The sequence below is a fragment of the Nomascus leucogenys genome, chromosome 17 (assembly GCF_006542625.1).
Source record: "Nomascus leucogenys isolate Asia chromosome 17, Asia_NLE_v1, whole genome shotgun sequence".
NCBI classification, from domain to species: Eukaryota; Metazoa; Chordata; class Mammalia; order Primates; family Hylobatidae; genus Nomascus; species Nomascus leucogenys.
Genome location: NC_044397.1, coordinates 93,583,643 through 93,603,399, shown reverse-complemented (window position 1 = coordinate 93,603,399; position 19,757 = coordinate 93,583,643). Strand labels below are relative to the sequence as shown.

At 59.6% G+C, this 19,757-nt stretch overlaps 1 protein-coding gene across 3 annotated transcripts in view; it reads left to right on the top strand.

Moving 5' to 3' along the window:
- The window catches only part of DOT1L (DOT1 like histone lysine methyltransferase), a 72,484-nt gene that overhangs the window by 20,594 nt on the left and 32,133 nt on the right, over window positions 1–19,757 (top strand). For all 3 annotated transcript variants that reach the window (XM_030795874.1, XM_030795875.1, XM_030795876.1), the window contains exons 3-8: window positions 3,609–3,683; window positions 8,544–8,607; window positions 9,841–10,069; window positions 12,503–12,597; window positions 13,001–13,063; window positions 18,387–18,442. In XM_030795874.1, the coding sequence (XP_030651734.1) occupies window positions 3,609–3,683; window positions 8,544–8,607; window positions 9,841–10,069; window positions 12,503–12,597; window positions 13,001–13,063; window positions 18,387–18,442 (582 nt within the window). The remainder of the gene's footprint in view (window positions 1–3,608; window positions 3,684–8,543; window positions 8,608–9,840; window positions 10,070–12,502; window positions 12,598–13,000; window positions 13,064–18,386; window positions 18,443–19,757) is intronic.

The following is a 19,757-nucleotide window of genomic DNA, read 5'->3' as shown; positions in this document are numbered from 1 at the left end:
GTTCAGTTTGGGGAAAGGGGCATTTAAACAGTGTCACTCCCAGGTATTCCTGCTTCAGTGCTTTTTTTTTTGAGGCGGAGTCTCACTCTGTTGCCCAGGCTGGAGTGTGGTGGCGAAACCTCGGCTCACTGCAACCTCCATCTCCCAGGTTCAAGCGATTCTTATTCCTCAGCCTCCCAAGTAGCTGGGATTACAGGCGCCCGCCACCATGCCCGGCAAATTTTTGTATTTTTAGTAGAGACAGGGTTTCACCATGTTGATCAGGCTGGTCTTGAACTCCTGACCTCGTGATCCGCCTGCCTCGGCCTCCCAAAGCGCTGGGATTACAGGCATGAGCCACCATGCCCGGCCTTTGGTGCTTTTTTATGTGGCATTTTGACAATCCTTTGCTGCTAGTATGTGTAAAGACTGCTCCATTTTGCCTGTCGGCATTGCCCCTGCTGAGCTCTGGCGGTGTGCGCGCGTATTCCTCAGCATGCTGTTTGGCGCAGAACCACGGGACTGAGTGAAGACCGTGCGGCCGCTCCTTTCAGGCTCCTTGCTGCTTGAGTGTTTTTCTTGCCAAGTTGCACTGGCCGGGACCTCCTGGACGATGTGATGAGAAGTGACTGCAGACGGGATTGCTTGCGTTGCTGTCGGGGCCTCGCTCGGTGCCTGGGGCTTTTGATGGTCTGCACTGTGAGGTCCCCTGCCGGTGTTGGCCAGGTGTGCAGGTGTTGACCGTGCTGGGGAGGGGTGACGAGAGGCACCAATAATCACAGAGGGCGGGTGCCACAGCCCTTCTGACAGGATGCTGTGTCTTTCAGTGTGGAAGGGTCTTGGGGGGCACCCGGACCTGAGGTCAGGTCCTGGCCAGCTGGTTGGGGAGTCTGGGGACTTGGCGTGGGGTAGGGGGCAATGAAGCTGCTCTCGGAGCTCTGTGAAGCTGCCAGCTGGACTTAGCAGGTCGAGAGGAGTGGGGAGCAGAGGCCGAACCCCCATCCCCCCCTGACCCCTCCTGCAGAGCCGCAGGCCAGGTGGCTGGGGAAGCTTGGCCTGTGGCTGTCACAGTGGCTCAGTGACTGGTCCCGTGCCCTCTTCAAGTGGAAGGCGTGTCCTTCCATTTCTGGCCTCTTGGGGGGTACTGTCCTGATGGCACCGAATGCCATCCTGTGCACTTTCCGTGCTTGCCCACATGGGGCTGCTCAGATCTCTGTCCTGGTTCCTTCGGTGAATTGCAGTGACTAATTTTAGAGTGAAGCAGCTTTTCCTCCCCAGGAGGTGCTGCGCGTGCTTGTGAGGTGCCGCGCGTGCTTGTGAGGTGCCGCGCGTGCTTGTGAGGTGCCGCGCGTGCTTGTGAGGTGCTGCTGCGCAGTTTCCTCATGTTTTTAAGGGATTGTGGGGTGTGTTGGTAAGGGATGTTGGTCCACTGTTTCCTTTCTTGTCCTTTCTTTCCAGCCCTTTGTGTCTCTGTGGTTTTGGTGTCAGGATGACGCCGGCTGCATAAAACTCTGAGAAAGTTTCTGTAGGTTTAGTGTTATGTCTTGTCAGTGTTTGATGGAATTCACCAGGGAAGCCGTCTGGGCCTGGAGCCGTCTTTGTGGGAAGCAAACCCTTTGACAGGTGTAGAGCTGCGGAGCTGTTGTTTCTTCTGTGTCAGTTTTGGTCATTCATGTCCCTCGGAGTGTGTTTATTTCATTGATGCTGTTGGATTTATTGGTATATCATTTTCTTTTGTTTTCTTTTAGAGACAGGGTCTCGGTCTGTCACCCAGGCTGGAGTGCAATGGCGCAATCTTGGCTCACCGCACCTCAACCTCCCAGGTTGAAGCGATTCTCCTGCCCCAGCCTCCCAAGTACCTGGGACTACAGGTGTGAGCCACTGCGCCTGGCTCCATTTTCTTAGCATCCCCGATTCCCCTCTCACTGTCTGTAAGTTCTGTAGGGATGATGCCCCTTTCATGATTGGGTTTTTTTGTTTTTTTTGAGACGGAGTCTCGCACTGTCACCAGGCGGGAGTGCAAGGGCACGATCTCTGCTCACCGCAACCTCCGCCTCCTGGGTTCAAGCAATTCTTCTGCCTCAGCCTTCTGAGTAGCTGGGATTACAGGCGTGCGCCACCACACCCAGCTAATTTTGTATTTTTAGTAGAGATGGGGTTTCACCATGTTGGCCAGGCTGCTCTTGAACTGCTGACCTCAGGTGATCTGCCCACCTCGGCCTCCCACAGTGCTGGGATGACAGGCGAGAGCCACCGCACCCGGCCTTCATGATCGTTTTCAATATGGTGTCAGGATCCAAGTGAGGTTGAAGAGTTTTGATGGGCTGGTTTGTTTCCGTCTCTTCATCTACGGCGCGCTCTGCCTCATTTTTCCTGGCAGTGTTTGTTGATGAAGCTCTGCTGTGTTTTGGGATTAGTTAATTCTTCAAATTCCAGTTGGCTTTATTTTATTTAATTTATTTTTTTGAGACAGAGTTTTTGCTCTTGTTGCCCAGGCTGGAGTGCAATGGTGCAATCTTGGCTCACTGCAACCACTGCCTCCCGGGTTCAAGAGATTCTCCTTCCTCAGCGTCTTGAGTAGCTGGGATTACAGGCAGCTTTTCCTCCCCAGGAGGAGCTGTGCGTGGTTGTGAGGTGGTGCTGCGCAGTTTCCTCACGTTTTTAAGGGATAGTGGGGTGTGTTGGTAAGGGATGTTGGTCGGCCGTTTCCTTTCTTGTCCTTTCTTTCCAGCCCTTTGCTTCTCTGTGGTTTTGGTGTCAGGATGACGCCGGCTGCATAAAACTGAAAAAGTTTCTGTAGGTTTAGTGTTATGTCTTGTCAGTATTTGATGGAATTCACCAGTGTGTTTTTGTATTTTGTATTTTTAGTAGAGACAGGGTTTCTCCGTGTTGGTCAGGCTGGTCTCCAACTCCTGACCTCGTGATCTGCTCACCTCGGCCTCCCAAAGTGCTGGGATTATAGGCGTGAGCCACCGCGCCCGGCACCAGTTGGCTTTAGTTTCTAGTTAATCGGTTGCTTTTCAAACTCTGATGTGGCCAGTGGGTCCCTAGACCAGCCCTGTAGCAGGTGAGTTCTCTTAGGTCCCCAGAGCCACTGGTGTGTGGCCTCGAAGCCACGTAATATCTGTGTGATTCAGTAACAGCTTCATGGTAAACATCGTAGCCTTCGTTTTGAAGTCACGCCTCCCTTCTCTCTCCACTTCGAGTGGAGGGGTAGGGATGTTTGTTTTCTGTTGGAGAGGATGCAGTGTTTAAGAACATGTGTGGTAATACTCCAGATTGTTCACGCCTGTCATCCCAGCACTGTGGGAGGCTGAGGTGGGTGGAGCACTTCAGGTCAGGAGTTTGAGACCAGCCTTGCCAACATGGCCTAACCCCGTCTCTACTAAAAATACAAAAATTAGCCAGGCATGGTGGTATGCGCCTGTAGTCACAGCTACTTGGGAGGCTGAGGCAGGAGAATCGCTTGAACCCGGGAGGCGGAGCTTGCAGTGAGCCAAGATCACGACACTGCACTCCAGCCTGGGCAACAGAGCGAGACTCCGTCTCAAAAAAAAAACAAAAACAAAACACAAAACAAAACAAAAAAAACCAAACCCCTCCTGATAGTTTCTGCTGCTGTGTTTCAGATGGGTCTGTGAAGAAATCCCGGATCTCAAGCTCGCTATGGAGAATTACGTTTTAATTGACTATGACACCAAAAGGTAAGCAGGGTCCTGCCTGGCTGCTCCGCTCCGAGGACAGACTCGGCTCTTGGGGAGGACAGGAGGACGCATCCTATAATTAGCTCTTCTTAGATGGTGCAAGCTGATCTGAAATTTCCTTTTAGAGTTGGCCGTGGCCACCATAAAGTTATTTTGGTAGGAAATGTTTATCAACTCTTGGCAAAAGCTGTCAGAGGCCGGACAGAATTGGAAACTCCAGTTGTGGAAAGTGGGATTGGCATGTGTGGAGTCAGCCCGCGCTAGTGATCGCTCTTTTTATAGCGGGCGGCTGACGGCCAGAAGTCCGCGTTCCTGCCTGAGGCTGCTGGGAGGGCCTGGGCGGCCTTAGGCTCCTTGGCAGCTCTGTTTACATCTCAGCTGGGTTTGGTTAGTCCCTCTGTCTCCAGCCCTGTGGCTGCGTTAGCAGTTTCGCCCTGGCAGCTCCTGGGTCTCGGAGGAGGGTCTTGTGGGTGGAGAGGGGCAGGGCTGTCTCTGGAATGCTTGCTTGGAAGTGTTGTGTTTTTCTTTGAGAAGGAAGACATTCCAGGCTCATGCCTTTTTCAGCTCTTGAGAGTCTGAAATCAACAGAGTAGTCCTCCGTCAAGGGCTGTGCTGTCGTGAGCTTGGGTGAGCCCCTCTCCACAGAGAGTCAAGCCCCGAGGGCCACGCGGCTGCACTTTACCTGGCTCTCCGGCCTCACTGGCGTGTCTGTGGTCAGCGGTCTCAGCCTCAGTAAACCTCGAGATCCTGTGCCCGTTCCTCGAGCCCTGCCCATTCCCTGGTCAGCACCCTGGTGCCCCCCAAGCAGACGAGCGCGTTGCTGGCAGGGTCCTCCGTGCCGACGTGCTGCTGTGGATTTCACGCCACCTGCCCTGCACGTCGGGGCCTCTCGCCACCCCCTCATCAGGCGTGATGGTGTGCTGGGCCCTTCCCTGGTTTAGTATGAAGGGTGTGATGCAGCCTGCAGGTAAACAGCCGCATGGCAGGGTCCACAGGGAGCAGCCTGCAGGGCCCTGCACAGAGCTCTGTCTCCGTGGAGCTGGGGTGCACTAACCCCAGAGCTCTGCACCCTGTGCTTTCGGGTTTTCACGGAGGCTTCTCGGAGACTTGCTTAATGATTGCCTCCATCTCCAGCCCCCTCTTTCTAAGCTGCTTACCGCAGCTTGGGCTTTACCTCACCTAGGAGCCCCCCACAAGTCGCCTCCTTACAACAGAAGACGCTTCTGTCACCTAGAAGTTCCCAGGGATCAGGAGCTTTGTTAGGAACCAGGGTCCCCTCGGGTGAGTGGGTGTTGTCGGGCTGAGCCCTTTCACATTAACCTGGGGCGGTTATGGCGCCTCACTTGTGTGTGGCCAGCTTCTGCCTTGGCTCTGAGCAGCGAGTGTGTCAGACGCTGTGCCCACGGCGCCCCTCCACGTGGGTGTGTGGCGTCCTTCCTCTTCACGTGGGATAGGCTTAGCCAAGGCTGGAAGGGCATCAGGGACAGGCTGGGCGGGGGGTCCTCGTTGGAGCTGGCAGGGCCACCTGAGGGACCGAGCCATTAGGGCTTCAGGCCAAGGACAGCCCCAGCTCCTCTGAGCACCTGCATTTGCACATCCTGCCAGGGAAGAGGCTCTTCCCAGGAGTGTGCAGAGGTGATTTTGGGAAGGTCTGGTTGTCAGGGTTGAAGGCGGCGTGTAGAAGTGAAAACACAGGGGCCGGGCGCGGTGGCTCACGCCTGTAATCCCAGCACTTTGGGAGCCCGAGGCGGGTGGATCACGAGGTCGGGAGATTGAGACCATCCTGGCTAACACGGTGAAACCCCGTCTCTACTAAAAATACAAAAAATTAGCCGGGCGTGGTGGTGGGCGCCTGTAGTCCCAGCTACTCGGGAGGCTGAGGCCGGAGAATGGTGTGAACCCCGGGTGGCGGAGCTTGCATCGTGCCACTGCACTCCAGCCTGGCGACAGAGAGAGACTCCATCTCAGAGAAAAAAAAAAAAAAAAAAAAAAAGAAAGAAGTGAAAGCACAGGAAGGGCCAGGGCTGCTCCCCTGGAGCGGCGGGGAAGGCGGGAGGCAGCAGGCCGGCTCTGTCGGTTCATCCGGCCCCGGCCAGATGCTGCTTATGGACCCAGGCCCACACGGTGCCTGCTGGCCCTTTGCAGCACCTGGGTCCTTCCACCCCTGTGTCCTTCGTCCTCCGGATGATCCAGGTCCTGTGTGGCCATGTTCCTGGGGCTGTCGGCAGGCTCTTGTTCTTGGTGTTTTGTAGCGTCCAGCCCCACAGGGTTGGTGGGTCTCTCCCCGTGTGCGGTGACGAGAGAGTGTAGAAATAAAGACACGAGACAAAGAGATAAAAGAAAAGGCAGCTGGGCCCGGGGGACCACTACCACCAATGCACGGAGACCGGTAGTGGCCCCGAATGTCTGGCTGTGCTGTTATTTATTGTATACAAAGCAAAAAGGGGCAGGGTAAAGAATGTGAGTCTTCTCCAATGATAGGTAAGGTCACGTGGGTCACGTGTCCACTGGACAGGGGGCCCTTCCCTGCCTGGCAGCCGAGGCAGAGAGAGAGAGAAGACAAAGAGAAAGACAGCTTACACCATTATTTCTACATATCAGAGACTTTTAGTACTTTCACTAATTTACTACTGCTATCTAGAAAGCAGAGGCAGGTGTACAGGATGGAACATGAATGTGGACTAAGAGCGTGACCACTGAAGCACAGCATCACAGGGAGACGGTTAGGCCTCCAGATAACTGCGAGCAGAGTCTTCTCTAAACTCCCCCGGGGAAAAGGAGACTCCCTTTCCCGGTCTGCTAAGTAGCGGGATTGTTCCTTGACACTTTTCTCTACCGCTAGACCACGGTCCGCCTGGCAGCGGGCGTCTTCCCAGATGCTGGCGTCACCGCTAGACCAAGGAGCCCTCTGGTGGCCCTGTCTGGGCATAACAGAAGACTCGCACTCTTGTCTTCTGGTCACACCTCACTATGTCCCCTCAGCTCCTATCTCTGTATGGCCTGGTTTTTCCTAGGTTATGATTATAGAGCGAGGATTATTATAATATTGGAATAAAGAGTAATTACTACCAACTAATGACTAACGATATTCATAGATAATCACATCTAAGATCTACATGTGATATGACTATTCTTGTTTTTTATTATACTGGAACAGCTCGTGTCCTCGGTCTCTTGCCTCGGCACCTGGGTGGCTTGCCGCCCACCGTGTTTGCTCCTCTTAAGTTCTCCTGCTTTATCCTGTGCAGCTTCTGGTTAAGGAAAACATGAACTTGGCCTGTGGAGCACGGGTTTTCCTCTGAGGAAGGGGAAGTGTGAACCTCGGGCACGTGCAGTGCCCAGGTGAATTCAGGGTGGCCAGGGCAAGGCAGGAAGAGCACGGGGCTGGCGCTGGGGTGGGAGCAGGGGTGTGACTGTTCAGCCACGTCTCGGAGCATCTGCCAGGCTGTTGGGGTTGCCACTGGGAGGAAACTGCCTGCGTGCACGTGGAGGCGGCGGAGGAAGGAGGCAGAGGAAAGAGTCCCCAGCCGCACCCCCCACCCCGCACAGGTGCAGGCCCCCTTAGCGCTGGGGACGTGGAGGCCAGATCGTTCTCTGGGAGGGGCCGTCCTGGGCACTGCAGGGTGCTGAGCTGGGTCCCTGCCTCCATCTGTTGCTTGCCTCGCCACGTTCCTGGGGTCCCTGGTGAGAGCCACTGTGTGTGACAGTGTTCACTGGACAGATCACCCCTCCTCCTCCGGTCTCTTACTGTGCTCTGGACACCTTCTGAGGTGGAGGAACAGATGCTGTCGTCCACATTTTGCCAGTGGGTCCAATAGACTTGGACCAGGTGGAGACTGGACAGACTAGGCCAGGCAGACCCCGCAGCAGGCCTGCCCCCACCCCGGAAGCCCCTCTGAGCCCAGGCCTGGCTGCGCCGCGTGGCCCGTGTTTCTTGTGGCTCACGTGCCCCACAGACAGTGGGCGCTCCCTGGAGCACAGATGCCCCCTGCTGCCTGGTGGGCTCTGCCCCGGATGCTGTTGGGCATGGGCACTTAGGTAATGAGGGATTGCCTTGCGGCCAGGGCTGATGGGGGCAGACCTGCTGCGGGGGGACTGAGTCTCACTGTGGACCCTGCTGTGCCATGTCTGACATGACACACTGCTGACGTGACACACTGCTGACGTGACACACTGCTGACGTGACACACTGCTGACGTGACACACTGCTGACGTGACACTGCTACGTGACACTGCTGACGTGACACTGCTGACGTGACACACTGCTGACGTGACACACTGCTGACGTGACACACTGACGTGTGAGTGAGTCGGAGCTTTGGAAGGACATGCTCACAGAGCAGTGTGGGCGGGGGTGAGGCGCCTTCCTTTCTGCAGTGCTCACTCCTCCTGCACCTGCCCAGGCAGAGGCCCGGTGGTCCCTGGGCTCCCAGCCGTTCACCTGCCTCTGGCGATGGTGGCTGTCCCCAGCCAGGGCAAGGAAGACCCTCTAAGGCCGGCCCCAGGGGCCCCACTTGGGGGGCTGGCCTCAGTCCCCCTCGAGCCCTCTTTCTCTCCTCATGCTTCCAGCGCACGTGGACCTCGGCTTTGCGCGGGAGCCTGGGCGGGTCCAGACGGCCTCGGGGCTCAGTGCTTCCCTGCACCGGACTCTCGGCCGGCCTCCTCGCTTGTGTGCCAAACCTGAAATCTCCTGCATCAGGGTGGAAGGCGAGGCTTCTGCCAGAAGGGTCTTGGCCAGCTGGCTGGTGGCTGTCTGGGCAGGGACCACACCTTGGAGCCTGCCCTGTCCACGTGCTGCCCCTCCTATGCATGCGGCTGGCTCCGGCCCGCGTGACCAGGGCCTTCCCTTGCCTTTTTCAGCTTCGAGAGCATGCAGAGGCTCTGTGACAAGTACAACCGTGCCATCGACAGCATCCACCAGCTGGTAGGTGGCTTGCCCCTGCCCGGGGGGGTTAGTAGTGCCCGGCTCCCGGACCCCTTCAGACCCCTTATGTCACCACCTCGGGGCACAGAGCTCCCCTTAGAGCCCCCAGGGATTGGAATGTGCAGCGTAGGGGGACCATGGGCTGTGGGAGAGTGGTGTGGGGCTGCCGAGGCTGGGCTGTGTACTCGCGGGCCAGGCTGGCTGCGTGCTGTGGCCATGTGCCAACGCAGAGCCATCCGTGGTTTGTGTGCCGAGGCAGGGCCCTGAGGGTTGTGGTGTCTGCACATGCCTCTGCAACCCTGGGTTGGTGTCCACAGGTCCCAGCAGAGGCGGGGTCCCTGTCCTCCCCGGGCTGTGTGAATGCTGGCCTTCCCCCTTGGACCTCCCCCACACCGCCTGCCTTCATCAGGCTGGATGCTGGCCTGGGCTGCACCCTTGGGCACCCCAGTCCTGCCGTGTCTCGTGAGGCTTTCCTCACAAAGGACGGGGCACACAGTGAGCTGGGGTGTAGCAGGGAGGGGAATGTGCTGCTTCCCGTGTTCTAGAAGGCGCCGGGGGCCCCTGGTGCATGGGGGCAGGGAAGCTCTTTCTTGAAGGTCTTGCTATGGAGGGAGCCCTGGTGGGGGCGGCATGGGCTCACTCGGCCCTCCTGAGTGGGGCTGGGCTGGGCTGCCCCATCATCCTGCCACCTAGCCCTGGCTTCCCCCCAACCTCGTGCATGCAGCTCTGTGGGCCCCTGAGAACTGAGCTGGCCTGGGCGAGAGGGGACCACCTCAGCCTGCTGCAGGCTGTGGGGAGGAAGGCGGGGTCCCAGGTAGCTGAGTCAGATGAGGTGTGGTAGGCTCAGGGCTTTCATGGGGCTCGTGGCGCCTGACGGGGGTCCCTTGGTGTCAGCGCCCCACCCTGCTGCCTCAGCCCAGAGGAGGGGTGGTGGTCTTGGTGGGCTGTGTGGGTTTGGTGGTCTTGCCAGTGGCGAGAGAGACCTGTGGCAGGAGGAGGAGTCTCCTGGGACCCGTCTGAGATGGGGCCTGTCCCTGGGGATGCTGCTTTGCCACTTGTAGGAAATGGGGCTGGGTTGGAAACTGACCTGGGAGCCTGGCAGCCACCCCACAGGGGGACAAGAGGCCATGCGGCCGGCTCCCTGTTTCCGCTGGGAAAGGGCCCGGGTCTCAGTGGTGGAGGGGCTGGGCCGTGAGGTTTATGTGACGTGGCCGGGCCACCCTCCGTCCGCAGTGGAAGGGCACCACGCAGCCCATGAAGCTGAACACGCGGCCGTCCACCGGGCTCCTGCGCCACATCCTGCAGCAGGTCTACAACCACTCGGTGACCGACCCCGAGAAGCTCAACAACTACGAGCCCTTCTCCCCCGAGGTGTATGGGGAGACCTCCTTCGACCTGGTGGCCCAGATGATTGACGAGATCAAGATGACCGACGACGACCTGTTTGTGGACTTGGGGAGCGGTGAGTGTTGCCCGCCATGCCCGGCTCCCGTGCACTTCCAGGCCACAGGCTCTGTGCCTGCCCCATGCCTGCTTGGAGAAGAGTTTAACAGGGACTTGCGATGTTGGTATGGGCAGTGCTGCTTTTTCCCAGCGCCTCTGTCCTGCTGTGGGGCCGTTCCTTTCCCCAGCCCTGACCGGGCTCCACCCAGAGGGGAGAAATGACAGGAACCCAGTGGTTCTCAGACCAGGCCCATCCTTCCAGGTGTCTGGAGACTCTGCTTTTTTCCTGCTTCCCACCAGCCGGGGAGCTAGACCTGTGCACCCTCTGCCACTCACTCCCAGAAGCTGCTACTCACTAGCCTGGGTCCCAGCCCGGCCCCCACCCATGCCTGCAGCCTGCTGCGGTCCTTCCCTGGGCACACCTGCTCCCTCTGCAGCGGCTGGAAAGGTCCTATGCGGAGGAAAACCCCAGGTCCCTGGGCTCCTGGAGGCCCTTGCGCCCTCCCTGCATCCCCAGTCTCCCTTGGTAACCCTGCGTCTGGGCCGTGCCCTGCCCCTCACAGGTTGGGGCTCCCACCTGCTGGCATTCTTTCAGCCTCTGCCTGCACTCACACTCTGACAGGCTCTGCTTGTGAGGTGTCGTCTCCTCTCAACCACGGGCGGGGCTCCTTGAAACGAGGCCCCAGTTGTGTCTTCAGCACCAGTGTGGCCTGGCTGAAGCACAGACGAGCGGTCAGCACATGAACAGCCTCAGTAGCCTGACTAATTCCTGATAGGACCACCCCATCCAGGCTGCAGGGCTGACGGGGCCATCCAAGGGTCAGACAGTGAAGGCCCCTTCTCCACAGTGTCTAGGCTGTCCCTGGGCTCCTTGGACCTCGATGGACATGTGAACCTTGTGCCTGCAGGCGCACGAGCCCCACATCTGCCCCCCTTCCACAGTCCTGGCTTTGACGTGGGGGAGGGGCCCCAGGGGCAGGGACAAAGAGGACTTTGCACAGATCTGGTGTGGCAGCTCACGCCTGTCATCTTAGCACCTGGAAGGCTGAGACGGGAGGGTCGCTTGAGGCTAGGAGTTCAAGACCAGGCTGGTCAGCATAGCAAGACCCCATCTCTGGTTATTTATTTAAATTTATTTTCAAATTTAAAAAATGCAATAAAAAGAATGTATATTGGCTGGGCGTGGTGGCTCACGCCTGTAGTCCCAGCACTTTGGAAGGCCAAAGCGGGCAGATCTGAGCTCCTGAGGTCAGGAGTTCGAGACCAGCCTGGCCAACATGGTGAAACCTTCTCTCTACTAAAAGTACAAAAATCAGTTGGGTGTGGTGGCGCGCGCCTGTAATCCCAGCTACTTGGGAGGCTGAGGCAGGAGAATTGCTTGAACTTTGGAGGCGGAGGTTGTGGTGAGACGAGATCGCATCACTGCACTCCGGCCTGGGTGACAGAGTGAGACTCCGTCTCAAAAAAAAAAGACGTATCTGGCTAGGCTCGTTGGCTCTTGCCTGTAATCCCAGTGCTTTGGAGGCTGAGGTGGGAGGATCGCTTGAGCCCAAGAGGTTGAGGCCGCAGTGAGCCAGGATCACACCACTGCAGTCCAGCCTGGGTGTCAGAATCAGACCCTGTCTCAGAAACAAAAAATTAAACAGGCTTATATGTTTTAGATGACGGCCTAGCACTTGCTGGCCCGGCCCTGGCCCCCTGTCCCTGTGGGCAGGGGGGAAGAGAACTTCCCACTGGCGTGGTGGCGGCAGTCTGTGCCCGTCGTGGTCGCTCCATGGTTCATGCCCATTCCCTGGAGCACAGAGCTGCCTAGCAGGGGAGGAGAGGCGGCTTGACACCCCCAGTGTGTGCCGCTGCCTCCACCCTTCTGACGCTGGCGCATCTGCAGCCCCTGTGCCCTCCTTCTCCCTTAGAGCCGGGTGTTGCTGGGTTGTGTGCTGATGCTGTGAAACCGCAGCGGCCGGGAGACTCCTTACTGCCTCTCCCACCCCCCATTGAGCCTCGGTCAGATCCCGCTCATGAGCCTTCCCGGGGTGCCATGAAATTTTATCAGCCAGGTTGCTGTGTGTCTGTGTGCTGGTGATGTGGGGATAATTTGAGGTGGATGGCAGCCTTTCCAGACCTGCCAAGTCTTTGGCAGCCCTGTCTGTCTGAACAGTGAACATCATATAGGGCTCTGAGACTCAAAATGGATTCTAGTTTTGGGGGCCACCAAGTGATGTCTATGGATGACGCGTTGTGATGACCGTCCCCTCGTGGGGGCTCCGCTGGGGGCCTGGTCTCTGGGAAGGAATCCTGAGTGACGTCAGAGCATCGGATATGTGTGGAGACCGTGGCCTCCCCTGTGGGTCTTCATGGCCTCATTCTTGTGGCCTCTGTCCCTGAGCCTGGCATGGCTTCCTGGGTGGCATCTGAGCGCTGTGTGGTATCTGATGGATCTCTCTGATCACAGGTGTGGGCCAGGTCGTGCTCCAGGTTGCCGCTGCCACCAACTGCAAACATCACTATGGCGTCGAGAAAGCAGACATCCCGGCCAAGTATGCGGAGGTGAGCGGATCTGGGGGTCGGGGTGTGTTGGAGGCAGGGGACCATCAGAGAAAGTGACGCCCTGGGTGCCTGCACCCCACTGCTGTGGGACCTCTGAGAATGGGTGGCGTTCTTTCCAGGCCCGAGACGTCTTGGCTGCCTGCAGGGTGTGCCTGTGAATAGGGTGCCCGATCGCCCTCACAGCCCATCACAGGCCAGCCCTCCAGGCCTGTCCAAGCGCTGTCGGGGCGTCTCCGAGCCTGTTTCACGGCACGTGCCACGAGTGAGGCGGGAGGTGCTCAGCTCCACCTCGTGGCACAGCCCTCCGAGAAGTGGGGTGTTTTGGGTGGCCTGCCCAGGCGGGTGCATTGAGGCCCTGTTGCCCTGCGAGTGTGTAACGGGCATTTGGTTTCTCTCCTTCCAGACCATGGACCGCGAGTTCAGGAAGTGGATGAAATGGTATGGAAAAAAGCATGCAGAATACACAGTGAGTGCCATCGCTCCGCCCCGGCTCCCATTGCCGGCCCCACCCCTGCTCCCACCCTCCTCTCAGCCCCTCCTTTCTTGCCGATGTTGGCACATGGCTGTTGGCACATGGTGTGCCCCCTGGAGTCCCCTCTCGTTCTCGTAGGGCTGCCTGGGCGTGGCCTCTGAGCCGGCAGCAGGCGCCTCTGTTGGTGCCGTCCCTCCCATCCTCTCTGATATGGCTTCTGTCCCTCGGCAGCATGCGGTGCACAGAGGTGGTGCAGGGAACGGGCTCGGGGCTCCACGGAGCGGAGGCCTGTGGGACGGGCTGGGTTCTGGGCTGGCTGCAGCGTCCTTGGGGTGTCATCCCTCACTGGGGACAGCCTTGTTTGAACGGGTTCCTGATCCTCAGCGCCGTGTTCTTCGTGACAAGCCGGCAGCCTCGGGGTGGGCAGTGTTCTCTCCCGCCCTGTTGTGGTGCGGTCTGAGGCGCTCCTCCCATGGACCCTGTGGATGGCGCCGCGTGTGGCCGTCCCTGTGGGGTGTGCGCTCCCCTTTCACTGGCTGAGTGGCAGTGGGATGGGTGTGGGGCTGGGAAGGGGATGCTCTTTAGGGAGCAGGAAGGACAGTTTTCCTGACCCAGGTTGGGTGATGACTGGACCAGAGCTTCCAGGAGTAGGCACCGCTCCTGCGTCCTCCTGGGAACTCCTTCCCACCCCATGCTGAGTCCTTAGACACCAGGCTCCACCCTGGTCCTTTCCACACAGAGGCCTGCAGAGCTGGGTCCTTCCTTGACCTGTGTGCTCCTCCTCACAGTCCCAGCTGCTCAGGCGCTCACCTGTGGTGGAGGCTGATGGCGCCCCGGACCCATCGGCTCTGCCTCCCAGCGACGTCCCAGACCTGCCAACTCCATCCCCTCCCTGCCCTTGTGGGGCGTGGGCTTGGTGCTGGTGCAGCTGCTCCTGTGGTGTGGATTGGAGGGTGACTTGGGGTCTGGGAACAGCAGGAAGGTGGATGCTTCCTGTTCTAGACCTGGAGCCCCTGGAGTACAGAACCCACAGCCCCTCGAGCCCCAGAGCCCGCAGCCCCTCGAGCCCCAGAGCCCGCAGCCCCTCGAACCCCAGAGCCCGCAGCCCCTCGAGGCCTGAGAAGCTTCCCTTCCAAGGCAGAAGGAGTGCTGGGTTGGGCGGGCACCAGGTCACCACCACCTTGGGAGGACGATGGCGCAGGGGTCGCTAAGCTGCCCAGCAGAGCGGCTCAGGACGGAACATGGCAAGGCCAACTCGTGATCCCAGGTGCCTGTGACGACCCAGTTCCTGGGTGGAATCTGCAAGTTTGCAGAAGCAACAGAAACAAAGTGTTCAGGGGTCCTGTTGTCATTCGACTCTCGCAGTTCAGAGGGATGCATGAGGGACACAGGTGGCATACAGTTGCAGTCCCCTCCCAGGTGGTGCCCGCCCCTCACTGTCTCCTCAGCAGGGTGGGTGGAGGCGTGGCCGGAGCTGTGTGCCTGCCCGTCTGTCTGGAGCTCCCTGCCGAGGCGCCCTCTGTGGGCCTGTCAGCCAGGGCCTTCCTCGGATCGCTGTGAGGCCTCAACATTCCTGTCATTGCCACGAGTGGGCGTGGGTCCTGCCTAGCGTGCGCCCCTGGCCCCCAGCTCAGACCCCTCCGCACTGTCCCACAGCACAAGTGAAGGCCAGTGTCAGGGTGTGGGGCCCCGATCCCTGGTGGTCCTGACCAGGGTCAGGAGCCCTTGCCAGCTGGTTCTGACCTGGGTGTCCTGGCTGTGGTGGTCTGGCAGATGAACCTTTCGGAGGATCACTTGAGTCCAGGAGTTCGGACGCATTTTGTGTGTGTGTGGTGTGAGAGAAAGTCTTGCTCTATTGCCCAGGCTGGAGGGTGGAGGCTCACTATAGCCTCCGCCCCCTGGGTTCAAGTGATTCTCCTGCCTTAGCCTCCTGAGTAGCTGGAATTAAAGGCACGTGCCACTACACCCGGCTAATTTTTGTATTTTTAGTAGGGACGGGGTTTCACCATGTTGGTCAGGCTGGTCTCAAATTCCTGACCTCGTGATCCGCCTGCCTCTGCCTCCCAAAGTGCTGGGATGACAGTCATGAGCCACCGCGCCCGGCCTCCTTGGGGTTTTCTATGTTGACAGTTGCGTCGCCTGCAAACACGGAGCTTTGCCTTTTCCTTAGCAGTCCATGTCCCTTTACTCTCCCTTTCCCGTCACCTCGTGCTGGCCGGCGCTGGCATTTCCCATGCGAGGGCAAGACGGTTACCCTTCCCTGCCCTGCTCTTGGCGGGCAGCTGAGCCCCTGGCCGCGGAGCACGATGTTAGTGGCGGGCTTGTGTGGATGCTCTCCCTCGGGTGGAGGATAAGCCCGTGGTCCTGAGTGTGCAGCGCGTGGTTTTTCGTTGCTGCTTCTGGTGTCAGCACGGTGCTGTGGTTTCCATTCCTCACCCTGTTGCTGTGATGGGTTTCCAGTGCTGAATGAGTCCCCCTTGGTCAGCGTGCGATTCTGTTTATCCAAGGCGGGATTCTCCTGGCTGACGGGCCGCTGAGGGGTTTTCTGCCGTGGTGGGAGCTGTGGCCTGCAGTGCTTCCTTGTGGCCACACCTGTCTGGTTTGGTCTCTGGGTGGCGCTCCCTCGGCTTCTGTTCTGCTGTCTTTGACCAGGACTTGCGCACCCAGGGCTGCGGGCCCAGCTCTCCTTCCCTTTCTCGTGGTGTTTGTTCCAAATGCCGTGCCCACAGTGGAAGCGATGTGGTGTCCTGGGTTCTGGGTCCGCTTGCACTCTGGCCGACAGTTCCCACGTGGGTTCCTGGCTGTGGCAGGAGAGCACAGAGGATGGAAGCCCTCGCCGTGGTTCCCAGCGATGGCCAGGAGGGCGCCATGGTGCCTTCCTCTGCGCGGTCTGGCTGGGCTGAGCCTTGCTCAGGAGAGGGTGGCTGTCGGGTGGTGGGGCTGCCCCAGCACTGCTCCCCCTTCTGCCTCATCGTGTTAGCGTCGGGATCAGCACCCTGCCTCCTGGGGCCTGGGTCCATGACACGGCTGAGCAGCGTGGTGTCTGGTGTGGCGCAGGCGCTCCTGGCGTGGAGCTGCGTTCGTGGTCTGGATTCTGTGCAGGTTTAGGTGCTCACGGTCAGGCTAGTGGCTCCTGAGATGTGTCTGGGAGCACGATTTGGGGGAAAGGATGGCATTCCTCATGGCTTTGGCAACACGTGTCAGAAAGAACCTGGTGGTGGGGAAGGCAGGTGTCAGTACCAGCCTCTGCCTCTGGCATCCGTCCTGTTTACAGCCAGCCCTGCTGCGGAGGGGGGGTCCGAGAGGCTTCCACCTGACTGTTCCCTGCCCTTTCTGATGGAAGCTTGCATTCTGATGTTGGAGGAAACCCTCGGAGCAACTCTCTGTGGCTTTGCCCGTGCTCCGCTTGGGAGGCTGCAAGTCCTCCTGCCTGAGCAGTGTCACCAGGGAGAGTCCTAGAGACCCAGACCCCCACTTCCTATGGAGCCGGGATTCCAGACTCCAGAGGGAAGCAGGGATACGTATAAACCATGGTGTGTGCAGCAACAGCTTTGGCCCCAGAGCCCGTCCTGTCATGGAGTGTGGGGGACCCCAGGGTGGGTTCCCAGCCCCAGGCCTGCGATGCGAGCCCGGATCTGCTTAGTGCTGCTCAGCACTTGAGATTTGAGTCATTTCCTGGGTGGCTTGTCCACGGGGAATGAGGGATGTTCAGAGGGTCTGTCAGGTGTGGAGAGGGAGGAGACGGGTGTGGGGGGTGGCCCAGCACCTGCAGAGGCTCAGGATGGTCCGTCTGCCCACCTCCCATCCCGTCTCCTCCCCTCCTGGGGGCTTCCCCTGGCCTTGGAGAGCAGAGGATGTGCAGCTGCTCCAGGCCGGGGCGGGTGGCCCTGCCCTCTGGATCTGCATCTGGGTGGATGAGTGGCCCTGTCCTCCGGGCCTGGGGGGTGTCCCTGTCTCTCTGGGGCTGGGTGGGTGGGCCACCCTGTTGCTTGGGGCAGCGGCTTGCTTGTGTTACCCTCTCTGCTCAGGGACTCCATCCCCATCCTGAGAGACACTGGGTGGGGCACCAGGCCTGTGGCTGTTGTGTGAAAAGGAGTGTCGCTGGTCCTCCCTCAGCTCTTGGGGTGCCGATGTGGGCTTCTACCGTGACTCACCCCCAACTACTCCAGCCCCCAGCATGAATCCCCTTCCTGTCTCTGGATGGGCCTGTCCTGGACATTTCACAGAAACAGGATGACACACCGCGTAGCCTTTTGTGCCTGGCATCTCTCACTGAGCGTGACGTCCTCGAGGTGCATCCGCGGTGTGGCCTGCGTTGGAGCCTGGCTCCTGTTCCCGGTGGGCTCCTGCTTCCATGTATGCTCGGCCTCGCTGTGTTGATCTTTCATCTACTGATGGACACTTGGCTGCTTCCACCTTTTGGCTGTGATGAGTCGTGTTGGCTTTTGGAGGCATTTGTGTCCGGGCTTTTGTGTGGACATGTGTTTATTTCTCCTGGGAATGGAGGTGGTAGGTGTTTGTGAAGGATTTGAAAGGCGGCGTCTTGGTTGTCCAGATGCTACCGTGTTGGACAGCTAGGTTAATAAGAGGTGTTTTCTCCTGGACGGTGCCTGGTCTTGAGGTCTGGAGGTGGACTGGCGATGGGCTGCAGCTGGCCTTGCTGTGAGCGCGGCGTGCAGCTGCGGGGACAGCGCTGCTCTTAGCAGGCCGTCAGCGGTGCTCAGGGCAGATGCCCCCAGGGACTGGCGGCTCAGCTTCCCTGTGTGCATGTTTCTTGTGGTTGGTGAGGGAGGGACAGAGCTCGGCACTAGGCTTTCTCGGCCTGGCCAAGTGTCGCTGCCTGCCGTGGAGGGCGCCCCCCAGCGCCCCATGGGCTCCCTCAGGCCCTGCCTGGAGCCCAGCATGGTTGGGGACTGCACGCCCTGCCTCGGGGCGCCCCTGCTGGCCGCCTCTGGTCCTGGGAGTGGCTGCAGCCCCTGATTTTGAGCTTACGTTTCTAGGAGACTGCAGCATGGCTTGCAGGTGTGTGTTGGTGTGGCCGCAGTCCCTGTGTCTGGGCCTGGCCTCCCCAAGTGGATGCTGGAGCACGAGGACCTGTCCCAGCTTCTCAGGAGGTCCTGCCTATTCTCTGCGCATCCCTCTCACGGGCCCTTCTGCCTGCAGCTCCCAGGGCTGCAGCTGGTGGGGCCTGGGCCTCCTCCTGCCCCTTCACTGCAAGCGGAGCTGTGTTCATTCCATTCTTTCTTCACAGAGGCTGGGCGGGCTGGGGTCACCAGGGAGGCCGGGGGTCCGCGCTCACGCCTGTTTTCTCTTTCAGTTGGAGAGAGGCGATTTCCTCTCAGAAGAGTGGAGGGAGCGAATCGCCAACACGAGGTATGGCCAGCGTGGGCATGCGGGGCATGTGGGGTGTGTGCTCACAGGCGGGCGGTGGCCATGGCGCCAGGGACCAGGAGCGGCCCCTCGCTCCTGCGCTGGCTGTGGCAGGAAAGAGGCCAGTGGGGACAGGAAGGGCGCCTTTCCCTCACACTGGGTCTCCCTCTGCGGGCACGCAGAGCAGACGTGCCCAGCAGAGCCCCTGTCGGCCCTGCAGACCCTGCTGGCAGTAAGCCCGTTCCTGCTGCCTGTCCCCTTGACTTTGGGACACTGTGGGCCCCTCTCGCCTGGGTTCCTGGGCCTCCTCCCCGCTCAGGCTTGGTCTGGGGGTCTTCCTGTCTCCATCCATCCCTTCTGGAGTGGCTGGCACCCACACAGCGCGAAGAGGGCTGCTCGAGGGAGCGACTCCTCCTGGTCCCAAAAGCCATCTCTGCACTGCCTGGGCTTGCCCCTCCTCACCGCCTCGCACCCGGGCCCGGGAGCTCAGGGCACTGTCCAGGTCCGTCCCCACCGCCACCTGTTTGTCCTGGTGGCCACTGGCTGTGTGTGGCTGGGCTGGGCCCCCATGCTTTCCACTGCCCAGCCTGGGTGTGGCCACGGCGCTCCAGCGTCTGCCAGGGACCCTGGTGGCCCAAGGCGCTTGTGAGGGCAGCCAGGGAGGTGGGGTCAGCAGCCGGCTGGGCCCTGCTCCCCCAGTCCCGCCGTCCTCCCCACATTCCTCATCCTCCCCGCATTCCTCGTCCTCTCCTCATTCCTCGTCCTCCCCTCATTCCTCGTCCTCCCCACATTCCTCATCCTCCCCACATTCCTCGTCCTTCCCTCATTCCTCGTCCTCCCCACATTCCTCGTCCTCCCCACATTCCTCGTCCTCCCCGCATTCCTCCACATTCCTCGTCCTCCCCGCATTCCTCGTCTTCCCCGCATTCCTCGTCCTCCCCGCATTCCTCGTCCTCCCCTCATTCCTCGTCCCTCTCACATTCCTCGTCCTTCCCTCATTCCTCGTCCTCCCCTCATTCCTCGTCCTCCCCGCATTCCTCGTCCTCCCCTCATTCCTCGTCCTCCCCACATTCCTCGTCCTCCCCGCATTCCTCGTCCTCCCCACATTCCTCGTCCTTCCCTCATTCCTCGTCTTCTCCACGCCCGTCATTCTCCCTGCATTCCTCGTCCTCCCCCATTCCTCGTCCTCCCCGCATTCCTCATCCTCCCCGCATTCCTCGTCCTCCCCGCATTCCTCGTCCTCCCCGCATTCCTCGTCCTCCCCGCATTCCTCGTCCTCCCCGCATTCCTCGTCCTCCCCGCATTCCTCGTCCTCCCC